This window comes from Lethenteron reissneri, chromosome 32 (genome assembly GCF_015708825.2).
Source record: "Lethenteron reissneri isolate LAM-NWPU_2019-01 chromosome 32, ASM1570882v1, whole genome shotgun sequence".
Classification (NCBI taxonomy): Eukaryota; Metazoa; Chordata; class Hyperoartia; order Petromyzontiformes; family Petromyzontidae; genus Lethenteron; species Lethenteron reissneri.
Window position 1 is genome coordinate 12,004,695 of NC_083810.1, and position 16,512 is coordinate 12,021,206.

At 49.9% G+C, this 16,512-nt stretch overlaps 1 protein-coding gene across 2 annotated transcripts in view; it reads left to right on the forward strand.

The window, feature by feature from the left end:
* Window positions 1-9,927, forward strand: part of LOC133350041 (uncharacterized) — a 30,473-nt gene extending 20,546 nt beyond the window's left edge. For both annotated transcript variants that reach the window (XM_061564011.1, XM_061564012.1), the window contains exons 9-13: window positions 438-586; window positions 2,503-2,563; window positions 3,199-3,834; window positions 4,683-4,817; window positions 7,297-9,927. In XM_061564011.1, coding sequence (XP_061419995.1) covers window positions 438-586; window positions 2,503-2,563; window positions 3,199-3,834; window positions 4,683-4,817; window positions 7,297-7,398 — 1,083 coding nt within the window. In that variant the 3' untranslated portion in view covers window positions 7,399-9,927. The remainder of the gene's footprint in view (window positions 1-437; window positions 587-2,502; window positions 2,564-3,198; window positions 3,835-4,682; window positions 4,818-7,296) is intronic.
* Window positions 9,928-16,512: the final 6,585 nt, after the last annotated feature.

The window sequence follows — 16,512 nt, forward strand, 5'->3', positions numbered from 1 at the left end:
ATCATTGCTGTGTGCAAAAATCCCAGTGGTATGCAAGTCAAACAATAACAACCATAAGACAATTTAGATTAAAGTTATCAGTTTAACTCTGTACTACAACAAACAAATTCACACCTGAGGATGATTGCTTGTGTCGAAACGTCGTGAGAATTTTTATTGTTTAATATTTTTATTATTTTATTATTTCCCTTCTACGTGACTTTACCGAAAGAACCAAGAATATGAATCCCTGCAGTCACGAAAGCTTTAAATGAAAATTTAAACCAAAACTTTTCGAAATCACCAAAATAATGCTACAAAAGCAATGGGCACGAGTCACACGCGGTGATCCCTGCATGTCCTCACGCACACCCGTGGCCACTGTGTGCCTCTGCTGCTGCTGCTGCCTCCTCCTGCTGCTGCTGCTGCCTGTCTGCCTGCTCCTGCTGCTGCTGCAGGACTTTGTGAACATCTTCATGCAGAACGGCGTGTGCAGTGGCGAACCCGAGTTCGTCAGCTTCCTCCGCTCCCTGGAGGAGTTCCATGGCTGGCCTCTCCACGTGCTCCCGCTCGACAGCACCAGCGTGTGCATCCACAGCTACTTTAGGTTCGCCTGCGCCGCGGAATCCGTGACCAGGCGAGGCTGCGTTGGCTGTGTCGTGGAGTCGGCATGCTCATCCAGACAAAGACAATGACAAAGATCCCCCCCCACGTATAGCCTTAACAGACTCTAGGGGCAAGTCCTGTTAGCGAGCACCTATGAAGGCGTGCACGGTACACGAGGGGGTGGGTGGCCAGCACAACGTCAGACCGCCTTGTCTCCCCAGTTGCCATGTTTTACACACCGCGCCGGGTACTTATTTGAGGCCGAGTCGACTTAGGGGAGGCCCAGGACCGGTTCAGATAATCGTCACCGGTGTTGGCCGTGAGCGGGAATCGAACTCGGGGACACCGGGTTCGTAGAGTAGCGCGCTAATTGCTGCGCCACCGCTCCCCACACGTGCTCATCCACCACCTGCCCGAGACAGCTTTTGTTTGGCCGGGTAGCGGGGTCGAAACGGACACGGCACGGGCTGGAAAGGATGTGGAGCTTAGTGGACTTGTCGATGACCGGTACCAGCGGTGTCAAGATCGGCGGAGGGCAGAAGAGCGGCGCTCGCGACAACGAGCGGAGCGCCGTGTGGTTAAAACACAGCAAGGTGGCACAGAGGGGAGCACAGGTGGTGCATCTTCCAGTCATCTCAGTCTGTTAACACACAAAACCTGTCCGGTGACATCCTGCCAGCAAAGCTTTGACACTTCACGACTCAAAGTGCACCGAGCCTGGCCGAAGCGTCGCATCGAGGTCACCAGTCGGCGGCTGTTGTCTGATCGTGGTTCGTGTGCTGCGATACGATACCGGCCACCCAGCATCGATTCCTTGCCAAACATAATGACAGTGCCAATTGGCATCCTATCGGAACCAGCACCGATCCTCCTCTCGGTCAATTCAGCATACAATGAGTGGGTGTCATCATTAAGCATCCCATAACTGGCTATGATGTATTGCTTGTGTCAAACACAAAGGTGAGCATTGTGCAAGTGATACACCTGCGGAGCATTTACCGTGACGTGCAAAAGTTAAAATTGTATGTTCACGTGACACATTGTCCGTGGTTCATGGTGTCACGGTGGCGAGATGTTAACGACGACTCGTGGTGTACACGAGGTTGTGGGCTGAACCTCGACCCTGACGCCTATATATAGTTGCAGTTCGCATGTCTCCCTCTCTCTCTTCCCACGGTCGCGTGGATTTTTCATCGGGGTCCTCCAATTTTCTCCCTCCACATTTAGAATCAAGGTGCGTTTCGAGTATTTGGCTGCTATAAATGTCCACATGATGAAAAGCCACTTCGTAGAGTTTTCATTTGTGGCCAGGTTTCTTCAGAAATTAAAACAATAGCTGTATTTCTCGATGGGCCTTACTTGGTCAAATAAAAAAAAATAGTTTAGTATTTTGTATTTTGCGAAACTCCCAATTCCAGTGGGGCTGCGAGGTGGCCAGGAGATGTCATCAAATGCTTCGTGCAGACATTAGAGTGCTGTCCCTATCTTTGCAGTCGTTCCCTCTGGCTACTCTGGGGTTGCTCCCACATTCCAACCTTGTTGTGTTATTCGTCGTCATTGGATCTTGACGATACGCTGTGAGCCATTACGATTATTCGAAACCTCTTGAGTAAAATGCATTAATTAGCAATTCAATTTGGTTAAACGTCTCAACGCAGCACCCGACTGCTGAAAGAAAATCAGCCTTGGAATTTAGTGGCCAGCGAGGTTGCCCTGTATAAATAATCGACATCATTGGGTGATGATTTATTTTTGTCTTGGGCCACGTACACAAACTAAACCACCGATCGCAGCGTTGGCTGTGAGAACCCACGTGTCACGTTCAGCAGCATCGCGACGGCGTGGGATGTGGCTCGGCAATGGGCTGAAGTGTGTTCCGCGCAAAATGTTTCCTAAGTGTGTGTGTGCTCGTTACAGGCGTGGAGCTGTCATTTGCAAAGACACCGCGACCTCAGACATGCTTTACGTGGTCAAGTCGGTGAGTTCCACCCACCTCAACCATGACCTCCCCCCCCCTCCCCCGGCACCTTTCCTACGTATTTTTTAATTCATCTATCAGGCTGCGTCTTGCAGCTTGCAGCTAGACCTGCTTAGCGGGACAATTTTTTTTAAAATTATTATTGACATCACAATTGTTTACCCAGGAAAGCCTCGCAGAGTCTCATGACTCCCTAGTCAGTAGGATCATACCAAGCTTTGGGCAGCAGGGTGCTGATAATTCATTGCTGCGTATTGATCCATTTGAGTCCCGCACCTCTGATCAGCACGGCAGGCGACGTACGGCGCGAACGAAGTTCAACGCACGGTGCATTCATCGAGCAATTTGCCGGTCCATCTTCGTGGTTCTTTCGGTAAAGTCACGTAGAAGGGAAATAATAAAATAATAAAAATAAAACATAATAAAATAATTCTCACGACGTTTCGGCCACAACGCAAATCCACAACATTTACAATCTCAGTACGAAGTTTCGCCGGCAATTACAACTGCCTTCATCAGACGACAGCCACATTTTTTGGGGGGTTTTCTGTAGGCCCTAGACACTTGTGCCCACCGTGCCGATTGCATACCGCTGCCCCCGCTCGTCTCAGTTCTCCCGCGCTTCCACGTCACAGGGCAGCGTCCGAGTGCTGAAGGCGCTGGCGCCGGCTAAGCGGAGATGCGGGACGCGTGCCGCCGCCGCCGACTCTCGGCCCCGCAGAGACTCGCCCGGTACCGCCGGCCCCGGAGAGACGGCGAGAGACGCGCTGGACGAGAAGTCCCCCGCTGCGGCCCGGGGCTCGGGCCGGCCGGGCAGTGACGCGCGCGCTGCGGTTGCGGCTGCGCGCGCGCGAGCGGAGACTCATCCCAAACTCGCCGACGATCAATCCGCCGGCCCTCGGCTCTCGCCGCCGTCTCTGCGGGGTTTGGCGAACGACGAATCGCCGCCTGCGGGCGGGGAGGTTGTTCTCGGGGTGTCGCGCAGCTCCCAAGAGGCCGAGCAGAGGCGCGCGATGGATGGACTTGGAGCTGAGGGTGGCGGTGGTGGTGATGATGTGGCCGGTGGTGGTGGTGATGATGGCAGTGGTGGTGGTGGTGATGATGGCAGTGGTGGTGGTGGTGGTGATTGCACGAGAGAGGGCGAGAGCGGCACCCGTGACACGAGGGACGGCCACATCGTGGGGTCAGGGATTTCGAGTCACAGGAGCAGCCCTGGCGACTCCCACAAGGTGTACGTGCAGGTGCAGAGCCTGCAGACCGGACAAATATTCGTAAGCAGCTCCTCTTGGCTATTTTTGCATACATATTGAATTTCAAACGTATTGCAACACATCATACTGCAATATACAAGATTGGCATCACATATGTTAGATTTTTTTTCTGGTACAGGGAAGCGTTAATGGCAGATATGGTAATTATTTTGGTTTGTGCTCGTGAAACACTCCCTCTGCGTTTCCTGCATTTGTAACGTTTAGTGTGTTTACCTGTTTGTAAAACACTTAATGAATCAGTGTACTTTTTTTAATCTACCAAGTCATCCCTGCCCACGAATGTTGTACACCAGGGGTCGGGAACCTTTTTGACTGGGAGAGCCATAAAAGCCAAATATTTCTAAATATATTTCATTGACAGCCATGTAGTATTTTTAACGTATAATAAATTAAATGTCTTACTTTTAATGCGACTTCTGGTCACGGGACCGTGACCCGAGAAAATTTAACTTCAAAACTAATTTCTGTTTACTTTAAAATGACACAGTATTATTAAGCAATATCACAATTATTTTAAAATCAGTTCCAAACTGATTTTATTTTTATTTTTTTACTATTATTATTTTCAACTCAAAATTGTCTGGGAGCCATATGCCGTCACCGGAAGAGCCATATATGGCTCGCGAGCCATAGGTTCCCGACCGTTGTTGTACACTAATGAGTAATTACGTACATGTACGTACACGTACGCAGCCTGTTGACTTCCCACCGCTGGATGAGTGCCGGCCACGGTTGGTTTGGGGCGATTGTTTGACCATCACTCGGCACGGTGCGACAGCGTCCCGGGGCAGCAGTGAGTTGTCGGTGGCGCTGTGACCGTGTCCATCGCCGCCCCGTGGGCTTCGCAGGGCCTCACGGACACGGTGTTCAACGAGAGCACGAGCATGGTGCTCGTGTCCGAGGGGGCCGAGTGCGTCCTCATATCGCGCGAGTTTTTCCGCAAGCACGTGGACGACGCCTACATCCAGCACCTGGGCAAGAAGGTCAGTAACAGCAGCAGCACATCTCCCTAGCCGCTTGCACATGAGCTGATTGCATCGCTCAACATCCAGGGTGGATGCTCCCTCGAGAAGTGTTCACTCCTTGGGCAGCCACTGCGTTGTTAGTCTCGACCGCGGGCCACTGTCCCATTTCTCGGTCATCCCCGCAGCGGCTTTTGGCGAACCATCGAACAAAGACGGTCACCGCATCGCGCGCTGTCAGATGCGACCCTGCGGTCGTCTGGAACGCTCTTCCTTCCGATATTAGGAAGCCACTGGAGCTATGAACTTTTAAATCATCATCATCTAGATTGAAAATGCATTTCTTTAGAACCCCTTTTTGTGTTCAGCTTGTTGTTCTTCCCCTGCATATCCGATTAGCACGGTTGGCTACGTACGGTGCAGAAGAAGTTCAACATACATTCATACATGCATTGAGTAAAACTACTTAGCAACATCGGCCCCTACTGGCAGGCTATACCCGTCCAGGGGCCATGGTGCCTTCGTGATGGCCTTGCCCTATGCCCTATAGTCACAGTGGACGTCTCTAACAAAGAGCTTCATAGCTCATCGGATTCCTCCAGTCTCAATAACGATTCTGATTCTAATAATAACAACAACGAAGGCCTCAACACGTTTGCCAATAACACTGCCCTAAAAGGAACAACTATATCATAGGCAACGTTTCGGGTGATGGTCCTTCTTCATGGCACTTGTAGTATCGCAAAAATAATTTCTGCAATAATGTAGCGACAACCCAAATGTACTCATCATTGTCATTATTAACTAATTAAGGTGACGAGATATTTTTTTCTTCAATGAGACTGAAGTCAAAACGTCAACCTGGGAAGTTCCCATTTCGCCGATGTCCAACTCACCCACAGTGCACCCAGTCTCGTCAGATCTCGGAGGCTAAGCAGGGGTGAGCCTGGTTCGTTGTTGGCCGAGTGACCGCCAGGCCTTGCCAGGTGCCGTGGTCACGGGGCTGCGAGGTGTGGCCAGGAGATGACACTTTTAAGCGTTTGTTTCTCTGGTTTCCTCCCACATGGATTGTATTGGCCAATTTCATCCCGATGCAGGAATCACCTGAAGGGCCGTATTGAGACTCGAGTGAGGCTTTCCTGGCTAAATACTTAGAATTAATTATTTTCTACAAGTGCAGGCTCAAGACTAATTGTTTCCTGTGACTGACGCTATCAATGCAATGTCTTCATTCAAACCTTTACCTTCCTGTTAGCTCTGTAACCATGTGTCCTGCGCCAACAGCTTGCTCATGAAAAGTCCCCTCTTTAAATAACCTCGAAAACCGCGTCCCATCTCCTGCACAATCTCCTTCGATGCGGTTGCGTTCAAGCGCTTTTATGCTCCACGATGTTGTTGCATTTTTGAAAAAAATCCTAAACCGATGGGAGGAGTGTATGCTGCTCTGGGTAGGTGTGGTTGACGTGGCTAGCGGCCGTGCGTTTGCGGTGGAGTCGATTGATTTGCTGCAGAGGGTAGCATTCCCTGCCCACAGCTGCTGGCAATTACGCAGATGCGATTGAAACGACTGCAACCTCTAAATAGCCTCTCGTGGCCGGCCAAAACCTCAAAACAGCTCAATCAGATAGCCGGGCAACGTTTCCTGTTCCTTCGTGATCTCAAAGGCGTGGGTTGTGGTGGTGTTTTTTTATATTCCTACGTGGATTTTGACATCTCTGTGAGAGTGTTCATATTCATCGTCCACTGCGGGGTGAGGACTTGCCCCAATGGCGTGTGGGTTCTAGGGGCTTATTGACCATGAACATCGGCCAAGCTGGTCAGCGCAGGCTCGTGAAAGCTTGCGGTATAGCATACGCGGTGGCATAGAAGCGCAGTACAATAATGGGTTGGGTTGCACTGCCCCCTGGTGCCCACAGCGGAGCGCTGCGAGGGCGCCACCGATGACTCCCTGGCCTGCACTACGGTCGACCCACCAGGCACGATCCAGGCTCAAAATCCCTGCTTAGCTTCTGATATCTAGTGTAAATAAACATATTCCAGGCTTCATCTTCTTGGTTCTTTCGGTAAAGTCACGTAGAAGGGAAGTAATAAAATAATAAAACATAATAAAATAATTCTCACGACGTTTCGGCCACAACGCAAGTAGCCGTCCTCAGGTGAAGACCAGGTCTGTCGGGGAGACAGCGTTGTGGCCGAAACGTCGTGAGAATTATTTTATTGTTTTATTTTTATTATTTTATTACTTCCCTTCTACGTGACTTTACCGAAAGAACCAAGAAGATGAATCCCTGCAGTCACGAAAGCTTTAAATCGAAATATTCCAGGCTATTTAGTCAAGTGATTGATGACTGACTATCGGTTCGATTACTCGACCAATCAGAGAATACAAATGATCGATCGTGAAAAGAGTTGTCGATGACAATTTTACTTGATTGACCGCTCGTCTCAGCTCTGATTGTTCCTGAATTGTGCTGTGCCTCGCCTTTCTCTGTGTGTTCAGCTCAGCCCGTACCCGTCACATGAGAGCCTGCAGAAGGAGCTTCAGTGTCTCGTGGAGTGGAACCACTTCAAGAACACGCTGATCTCCCGCTTGCTGCGATGAGGAGCGAGATTTGACTTGAATGGAATCCCCGTTCGTTAAAGCGGCGGATGCGGTGCAACGAATGAAAAGACTCGACTGCAAATGAGTTACCCTGATTGCTAATTCTTCCCTCAACGGGAGTGGCTTTTGACTGTGCAACACCAGCTGAAATTCTAAGCCAAGGTTGTGAATCAGCCTCATCATTGTTATCATTTTGTTGTAATTGTCTCCATCATCACGAAGATCGCCAGAAGTGCCGTTGAGCACCGTCTGGCAAAGTCTGCACAAACAAATCGGTGGGAAGTTATAACATCGGTCGTCTTGCTGTGGGGGAATGTGGGAGTTCCGTTCCAACTTCAGGACCACTAAGGCGGGGTCAAGACCTGCCACGCAATTAATTTGAGGAGTAGGGGAACGTTGTATCTGTGTACTCGTCAACGGGCGTGTCGTTGTTGAAATGGGTGGCGGCGCTGGGCACAGGCAAACCAAGCGAAAGTTGAGTTCCCCAAGCAACACAAGGGGCCCCCAGATTCGTGAACTAAATACAGCGGTGCGTCAAATATCTTCTCAAATTTAAATGTAACAAAAAATCATTAAAATAGAATTAACATAAACAACCCATTATTCTTTGTAATTTAAATCCATGATTCAATAAGAATAGGTTTTGCTCTTTCTTGCAATAAAACTGGTGTTAAGATGTTCAAACACCAACTATAATCCTTTTGCAAGGAATCAAAGTTCGCATTAGCCACACGTACTTGTGAGCATGCACACAAACATGCTCTGATAATATTACATACATTGCCTTTGAAACATATAAACACCTCCTGTTTTATTGCCAGAAAGGGTAAAAGTATTCTTATTTTTTTATACTTTGACACAGGCAGAAAAGCTCCCATTTTAAAAAATCTCTTTATCGTCTGCATCTCTCTCTTCTCGTCTCACTACACCTCTCCACTCTTTCCTATTTTACTCGTCTCTCTCCGCATCTCTTTTGTCATCTCACTGTGATTTTATACATCGAAAAGAGAGTTGTGGGTGGGTGAGGGACAAATGTAATTTGATGGGCCAGCACCCCCCACTGATGTGGGTCGCCACGGTGGTGAGATGTTAACTCCCTCGCCTGGCATACACGATGTCGTGGGGTTCGCTCCCGACCCTGACGCCTGTTGTACATTTGCAGTTGTCATGGCTGTCTCCTCGTGGTCGCGTTGATTTTGTCTCCGGGTCCTCCGGTTTTTTTTCTTCCACGTTTAGAATGAACATCGACGCGTTTAGAGAATCTGGCTCCGATACATTTCCACGCGATAAGCCACTTCGCTGAGTTACCGTGATTTGTGATGACCAGGTAGCTTCTGGAAAAAAAGAGAAAGAGCAATTTAGCTCACTGGGGCCTTACCTGGTAAGGTGAAAAATAGTTTGTGGTTTAAATCTTGACTTAAAGCTTTCGTGACTGCAGGAATTCATATTATTTGGGTCTTTCGGTAAAGTCACGTAGATAGGTTCAAAGAAAATAACAAAAAATAACAAAAAACTACAACGTTTCGATCGCAACACAAGCGTTCGTCATCAGGAAACGTCGTAGTTGTTTCCGTTATTATTTTTTGGTTATTTTCTTTGAACCTATCCCCGTGACTTTACCGAAATACCTAAAGAATAGAGTTTGTAGTTTGTTCGAGGCAATCGCCACGCCGCGACAGCCCGGGTCCATGGGGGTGACACGCGACTCACTAGCTGCATCTCCAACCATTGCCAGCAGGGGGCACTGCGAGGCCGTTGCATGCTCGAGGTTTACCAATGCCTCTGCGACAAGCACGTGCGTGTGTGTGATCACACGTGTTGCGGCGGTAAATAGAGAAGTTAACATACGTGCAAAATGTGCAGGTTTTCAGATGCAATTGTATGGGTATTGGGTTTCAAGGGAAGTATTTTCAATTCCTAAGCAGGTTATTATTTTATGATGTTATGTATTTTTTTACGTGTACTATAACAAAGACAAGCAAGTGCTGTTCGCGAGCACCTATGAAGGCCGGCACGGCACACGAGGGGGTGGGTGGCCAGAACCACACCCGGCCGCCTTTGTCTCCCCAGTGGAGATGCTTACACACCGCACCAGGGACTCATTTGAGGCTGAGTCGACCGAGCGGAGGCTCAATACCGGTTCAGATAATCGCCACTGATGTTGGCCGTGAGCGGGAATCGAACTTGGTTTGCCGGGTTCGTAGTGCTACGAACTAAAAAAACCCGTACAGAAATGCATGATATAATGTTCAAGTAGGAATGTTATTTCTCTACGGTTCAATTTAACACAAATAAACGGAAAAAAAGTCGAAACATTGACCCATCAAAGTTCTATGCATCAGGAAATTCCAAACAATCTTGAAACCACAACAGGAGTAGCCCACACGCGGTACAATGGGTGGTCAAAATAAAAAAAATATATAGAAAAATACACACGCAGGCATTACGTTTATTTAGAAAGCCCGTCTTCACGTGCAAATATTGTACCCCACTAGGGGAGTTGCCTTCACCACTTCAGGAGTTGGTTGGGTCACAACACATTTCAAAATAAAAGTCACCGGTTTCATTCTCTGCGTGCTTTCATATTTCATTCTCAAAATGTTGATCATGAGGTTGCCACTTGTCTCGAGTATGACCGGACACTCCAGGAATTTGCATGTGGTCGGGTGGCAGAAATTGATTAGTGGTAGCGTGTTGAACGTTATTACAGTAAACTGCAAAGCTTTAATAGACCGAGACTGATTGGACAACCCTCGCTGCGCAGCACGCATTTTCTTTCTTATCGATATGAATTGAGTAGCAACGATAAATCGATGTCTGAGTCGTGAATCATGCGTCTGGTTTCAAAGGATAGCGAGTTAATCCCACTGGTGCCCTCGGGAGAACACTCACAGTGGACATACGTAGACTCCCATAGCCTCACGCAGAGACCCACAGACTCACAGAGACCCATAGACTCACACAGAGACCATAGACTCACACATAGACCATAAACTCACACAGAGACCCGCAGACTCACAGACACCCATAAACTCACACAGAGACCCATATACTCACACAGAGACCCATAAACTCACACAGAGACCCATAGACTCACACAGAGACCCACAGACTCACAGACTCCCATAGACTCACACAGAGACCCACACACTCAAACAGACCCAAATACTCACACAGAGGCCCGCAGACTCACAGAGACCCATAGATTCACACAGAGACCCGGAAACTCGCAGACTCCTATAGACTCACACAGAGACCCATAGACTTACACAGACTCACACTCATACAAAGACCCATAGACTCACACACATACCCATAAATTCACACAGACTCACACAGAGACCCATAGACTCACACAGAGACCCACAGACTCACACATACCCACAGACTCATACAGATACCCATAGGCTCGCAGTGGACAATGTGTTCCACTTTTATGGTGCATTGCAAACACGTAGGGCGATTCTTCTATTATCTCATTGTGGAATATGTGATTGCAGCTGCTGCGACCAGTTCGAATTCAACGTAACGTAGTGCATTGGAATACGCCATATGCAATTCGGGCATACATTTTTACATCCGCAATTTGACATGATCATTAGAATCCAAAATTGATTTCAATTAATGCATCCATGCATTGTTATGTGACTGATTTTCACCAAGCTCCATTGTCTAACCCATGACTCACACTCCCCAAGGCAAATGACCTTTAGCCTAGCAGCTATCCTGTATTCGCCGCCAGCGATATATGAAAATGCACAATGGTAATTCGTGGGCTGTGCAGTTAAAATAAACAAATTTAACGTGACGGTTCTTTTTTGCTGTCATTGCTGGCAGGGCTGAGATCATCAACTCATTACACTCGAGGATCCGGATTAATCACAGACTGCTGCCTGGATTTGAACCCAGGATGGCGGTGTAAAGTGTGGGGTTACTTCCACCCCATTTCCATGACATCCGGCCAGCGTGGAAAAGTAGGCCAAACACTCTCTAGAGGGTCTCTCCAGGAAGCGACGTCTAGTGGAGGTTCTTGGGCCAGTCGTGGCATTAGCAAGCCATTGCAGGGGATGCACTTTGGATGGCACATTTGTGCCAAAAAAGATATCACAAGTTCATCAAGACATAACTTGACCAGTACACTACCCTTGGACATTTCCTTTCTGTGAGACATTCTATTTTTGAAAACAGAAACGACAAAAAAATATATCCACACGGCTCTCTGAATGTCTTTCATAATCTGTGTGATTGAAAACTTCCGAGGGAGCAACGTTCCAGAACACTCGAGAGCGCCTCGTCGATTCACGGGGCAATTGGAGCACTGCGGATAGCGGCCAATTGCACCGACCATCTCACCCCGACCACCTCACCCCGGCCACCCATCCGGCCACCCACCCGGCCACCTCACCCGGCCACCCCCGCGTCTGGCGGTGATCTCAGAGCGCTTCTCTTCCCGAAGCCCGCCGAGGCGCCCACGTAGAGTCAAGGCGGCGTTGCTTACCCCTTTGTGCCATCAGGGATTTCCCGACAGCAAGGGAAGCTGGTATTAATAGCATTGTTTGCTAATATTTCATGCCAAAGCATTTGCGTAAGCTACAAATAGAAACATCGATACGTGCAACGTTCCCATGCTTGCGACAGAGGATGTTGTTGTTGCAACGTTGACTTCTAACCGTTAACAAAAATAATGACAGCCAGTATCTGGTCCACTGCTGGACTAAGTCCTCCTGCCGTTGAAGGGCTCCTCATGATCGGCACGGTGTAGGGACACCTTCAACCAGCAGGGAAGTGGGTGGGGGGTGGGTGGGGGGAAAGTGGGTGGAAGTGGGGGGAAGGTGGGTGGGTGGGGGTGTGTGGTGGGTGGAGGGGAGGTGGGTGGGGGGTGGTCTGGGGGTGGGTGGGGGTGGGAGTGGGGGGAGGTGGGTGGGAGGGAAGTGAGTGGGATGGGGGGGAGGTGGGTGGGGGTGGGAGTGGGGGGAAGTGGGTGGGAGGGAAGTGGGGGGGGAAGGTGGGTGGGGGTGGGAGGGAAGTGGGTGGGGGTGGGGGGAGGTGTGTGGGTGGGGTTGTGAGGGAAGTGGGTGGGGGGCTGGGGATGGGGGGGAAGTGGGTGGGGGGGTGGGAGGTGGATGGGGGGGGGGGGAGTGGGGGGTGGGTGGGGGAAGTGGGTGGTGGGAAGTGGGTGGGGGTGGAGGTGGGTGGGGGAAGTGGGTGGGGGGTGGGGGGGAGGTGGGTGGGGGGGAAGTGGGTGGGGGTGGAGGTGGGTGGGGGGGTGGAGGTGGGTGGGGGGGTGGGGGTGAGGTGGGTGGTGGAAGTGGGTGGGGGTGGGGGGGAGGTGGGTGGGGGAAGTGGGTGGGGGTGGGGTGGTGATGCTCTCAACAATGAAACGCGCGTGCGCTCGCTGCAGACAGCGGCGCATCCTGTTGAGGAAGCGCGTGCCCGTGGAGAGAGCCTGGGACACGTGGCGTGGGAGAGACACAGAGGAGGGGCGGGGGGGGGGGATGTTAAGTAAGAGGGGGGGTGGCGGGGGCGAGCGGTGGTGCAGTGGTTAGCGCGCTACGAATCCGGCGACTCGAGGGTTCGATTCCCGTTCACGGCCAACGCCAGCGACGGATATCTGGATCGCTCATGGGATTCACTCCTCTAGGTCGACTCAGCCTCAACTGAGTACCTGGTGCCATGTGTAAACATCGCCACCGGGGAGACAAAGGCTGTCCGCTCTCGTGTTGGCCACCTGCTCCATCGCTCCAGTGCCATAGTAGCTACATATGTAGTAGCTACTATTTATGTGTAGTAGCTACGGGCCCCGCACTTTCAAGAGCCCCTCCAAGCCTGGGGCTTGTCATTCAGACGCTATCTTCTCGACAGACCTGTTATCCACCTGAGGACGGCTGCTTGCGTTGTGGCCGAAACATCGTGAGAATTTATTTTATGTTTTATTTTTATTATTTTATTATTTCCATTCTACGTGACTTTACCGAAAGAACCAAGAAGATGAATCCCTGCAGTCACGAAAGCTTTAAATCGAAATCTATCAATTCCGGTTCAGTGATTCTGCACTTGCTCTATTACTCTAGTACCATACCGCCTTCAACTCTTATGAACGACTGGGTGTTTAAGTTTAGCGATTTGTCGTATTATCTGGCCGTATAGCAAATGAAAAATTACAATTACTTTACTATGCGAGTAAAAAAATGCGTGTGTTAATATTTACATGTTTATTTTATTTAGGGCCCCTTTATAGCAACAACATCATCATGCTCCAGGCATCGCTCGTGCGGCGTTCCGGCCCTCATAGGCGCTGCTCGCTGACAGCGCTCGACGCAACAGCAACAACCTGTGAAGGACAAGGAGGCGAGCTGTCGTTCCCAGGCGGCGGCCGTCTATGGCGCGGTGTGCGGTGAAGCTCGCAATGTCGACGCTCCCCCCTCTCATCCTCCTCCTCCTCATCCGTGGCCGCTCTCGGTCTACGGCAGCCACTCTCCCCCGCCCCTTGCCAAGGGAAACAGGAAGGTGCAGGCGGGGGGTGCGATGTGACGGCTTCCCACGAGCGGTGGGCGAGTGAGCGGCGGAGCGGTCGCGAGCACGTGGACTTTAAACGAAATCTTTGTTTTTAATTCGAACAGGTAAGGCCCCCCCCCCCACACCACCCCGCACACACCGCTGAGCTTGCGTAGGTTTTTTTCATTTCAGGAGCGAACCTGGCCGTCACGAATGATCGCTCAACGAAGTTACGTAATCATCGCGTGGGAAGTTTTTTTTTTATAGCGGACAAATACGCTGAACGGCACGCTGATTCTAGACGTGGTGGGGAAAAGCGGAGGACCCGGAGAAAAAGACAACATCCACGCGGGCACGGGGAGAGAGGGAGACATGCAATATCCAAATATACAGCAGGCGACAGGTTTGGGATTGAACCCACGACCTCCTGCATACCTGGCGAGGTAGTTGACATCTCCTAGCCATCGTGATGATGATGAGAGAGACACTCAAACTCCAAATATACAGCAGGCATCAGGGTTAGGGATTGAACCCTCGATCTCCTGTAAACCAGACGAGGTAGTTAACATCTCCTAGCCACCGTGATGATGATGATGAGAGAGATTCTCCTGTATACCTGGCGAGGTAGTTAACATCTCCTAGCCACCGTGATGATGATGAGAGAGAGATGCAATATCCAAATATACAGCAGACATCAGGGTTGGGATTGAACCCACGACCTCCTGTATACCTGGCGGGGTAGTTGACATCTCCTAGCCACCGTGATGATGATGAGAGAGAGATGCAATATCCAAATATACAGCAGACATCAGGGTTGGGATTGAACCCACGACCTCCTGTATACCTGGCGAGGTAGTTAACATCTCCTAGCCACCGTGATGATGACGAGAGAGAGATGCAATCTCCAAATATACAGCAGACATCAGGGTTGGGATTGAACCCACGACCTCCTGTATACCTGGCGATTTGCTCACGCGAGCAGACACCACTGCCGTGTTCGCGACGCCACGACGCGCACCTGCGTGTCTGTGTGTCATCTCAGTCATCTCAGTCAGTCGACTTGTGGCACCTGGATCTGCCCTGTGACCTCCTGCCAGCGGGCGTTCGACACTTCACGTGGCCTCAAGGTGCACATGGCCTGGCAGAAGCGACGTGGTGACGTCACCGCCACTTAGTGGCGAATGGCGGTTGTTGTTGTTGTGTGTGTCTATGTGTGTGTCTATGTGTGTGTCTATGTGTGTCTGTGTGTGGGGGAGCGGTAGTGTAGCGGTTAGCGCGCTGCGCTATGAAATGTGCTGTCACCCAACCAACCCCTGAAGTGCTGGAGGCAATTCCCTTAGTGGGGTACAATATTTGCACGTAAAGTCGGGCTTTCCAAATAAACGCATTGCATGCGTGTGTATTTTTCTCTATATGCATTTTTTGTAAGTTTTGACCACCCATTGTACCGCGTATGGGCCATTCCTGTCGTGGTTTCAGGATTGTTTGGAATTGCCTGCTGCATTTTCTTAAAGTTAGTTGAAAGAATAGAATTTTGATGCGTCAATGTTTCGACTTTTTCCCCGTTTATTTATCAAATTGTATTGAACCGTAGAGAAATACAAATTCGTACCTGAACATTATATAATGCATGTCTGTACGTGTTTATAGTTCGTAGCACTACGAACCCGGCAACACGAGTTCGATTCCCGCTCACGGCCAACACCAGTGACGATTATTTGAACCGGTCCTACACCCCCCCCCCCTAGGTCGAATCAGCCTCAAATGAGTACCTGGTGCGGTGTGTAAACATCGCGACGAGGGAGACAAAGGCGGCACGGGCGTGGTGCTGGCCACCCACCCCCTCGTGTACCGTTTCGGCCTTCATAGGTGCACTTACCCCAGCAGTCTGTTTAGGCTACACGGGGGTATCTTTGTCTTTGTATTTAACAAGACGGAAAGAAAGAACAACAACAAACTGGAAAGGACGTCACGTGGTGCTCGTGCGAGGCGATCGTAAGGAGGCGGGGAGGTTTGTTTTTAACATTTTTTGTTTGCACGAAAAATAATCCGTCTTCCCGTTCAAATAAACGTAGGTCTCCAATAAGAGTTTACACGGCTGAGAATAAACGTGTTGATTCCTGAGCCCACTTTGATCCTACGCGTTTCTCATGTACAGCTGATTGTCAAGTATACCCCAGCTCCAAGCTAATTAAATCATCAAGGGTTGGGATATGTTTCGGGGTGTTCTTGTACCACTATAAATCATGGAGGGGGAGCGTAGGGTGGCAAGACATTTCGCGACCCCAGGGTCCAGCTCGCTGAGGATTTTGGCTGGTAATTGAACATAGACGGTCAACTGCATGGCGCGCGTTCGGATGAGCTCCTGCAGCCGTCTGGAACGCTCTTTTCGATATTAGGAAGCCACTGGAGCTATGCACTTTTAAATCATCATCATCATTGTTTGTTGTAGTACATAGTTAGACTGATGGCCTTAATCTAAGTCGTCTTGTGGTTGTTATTGGTTGTTTGATTTGCATCCCACTGGGATTTTTGCACACAGCGTTGGTGTACGGTGTTTTTTTTGCAATATTTTGCTGTCTTTTGTTGTATTTTCTGTTTGCACTCACATAATCACTT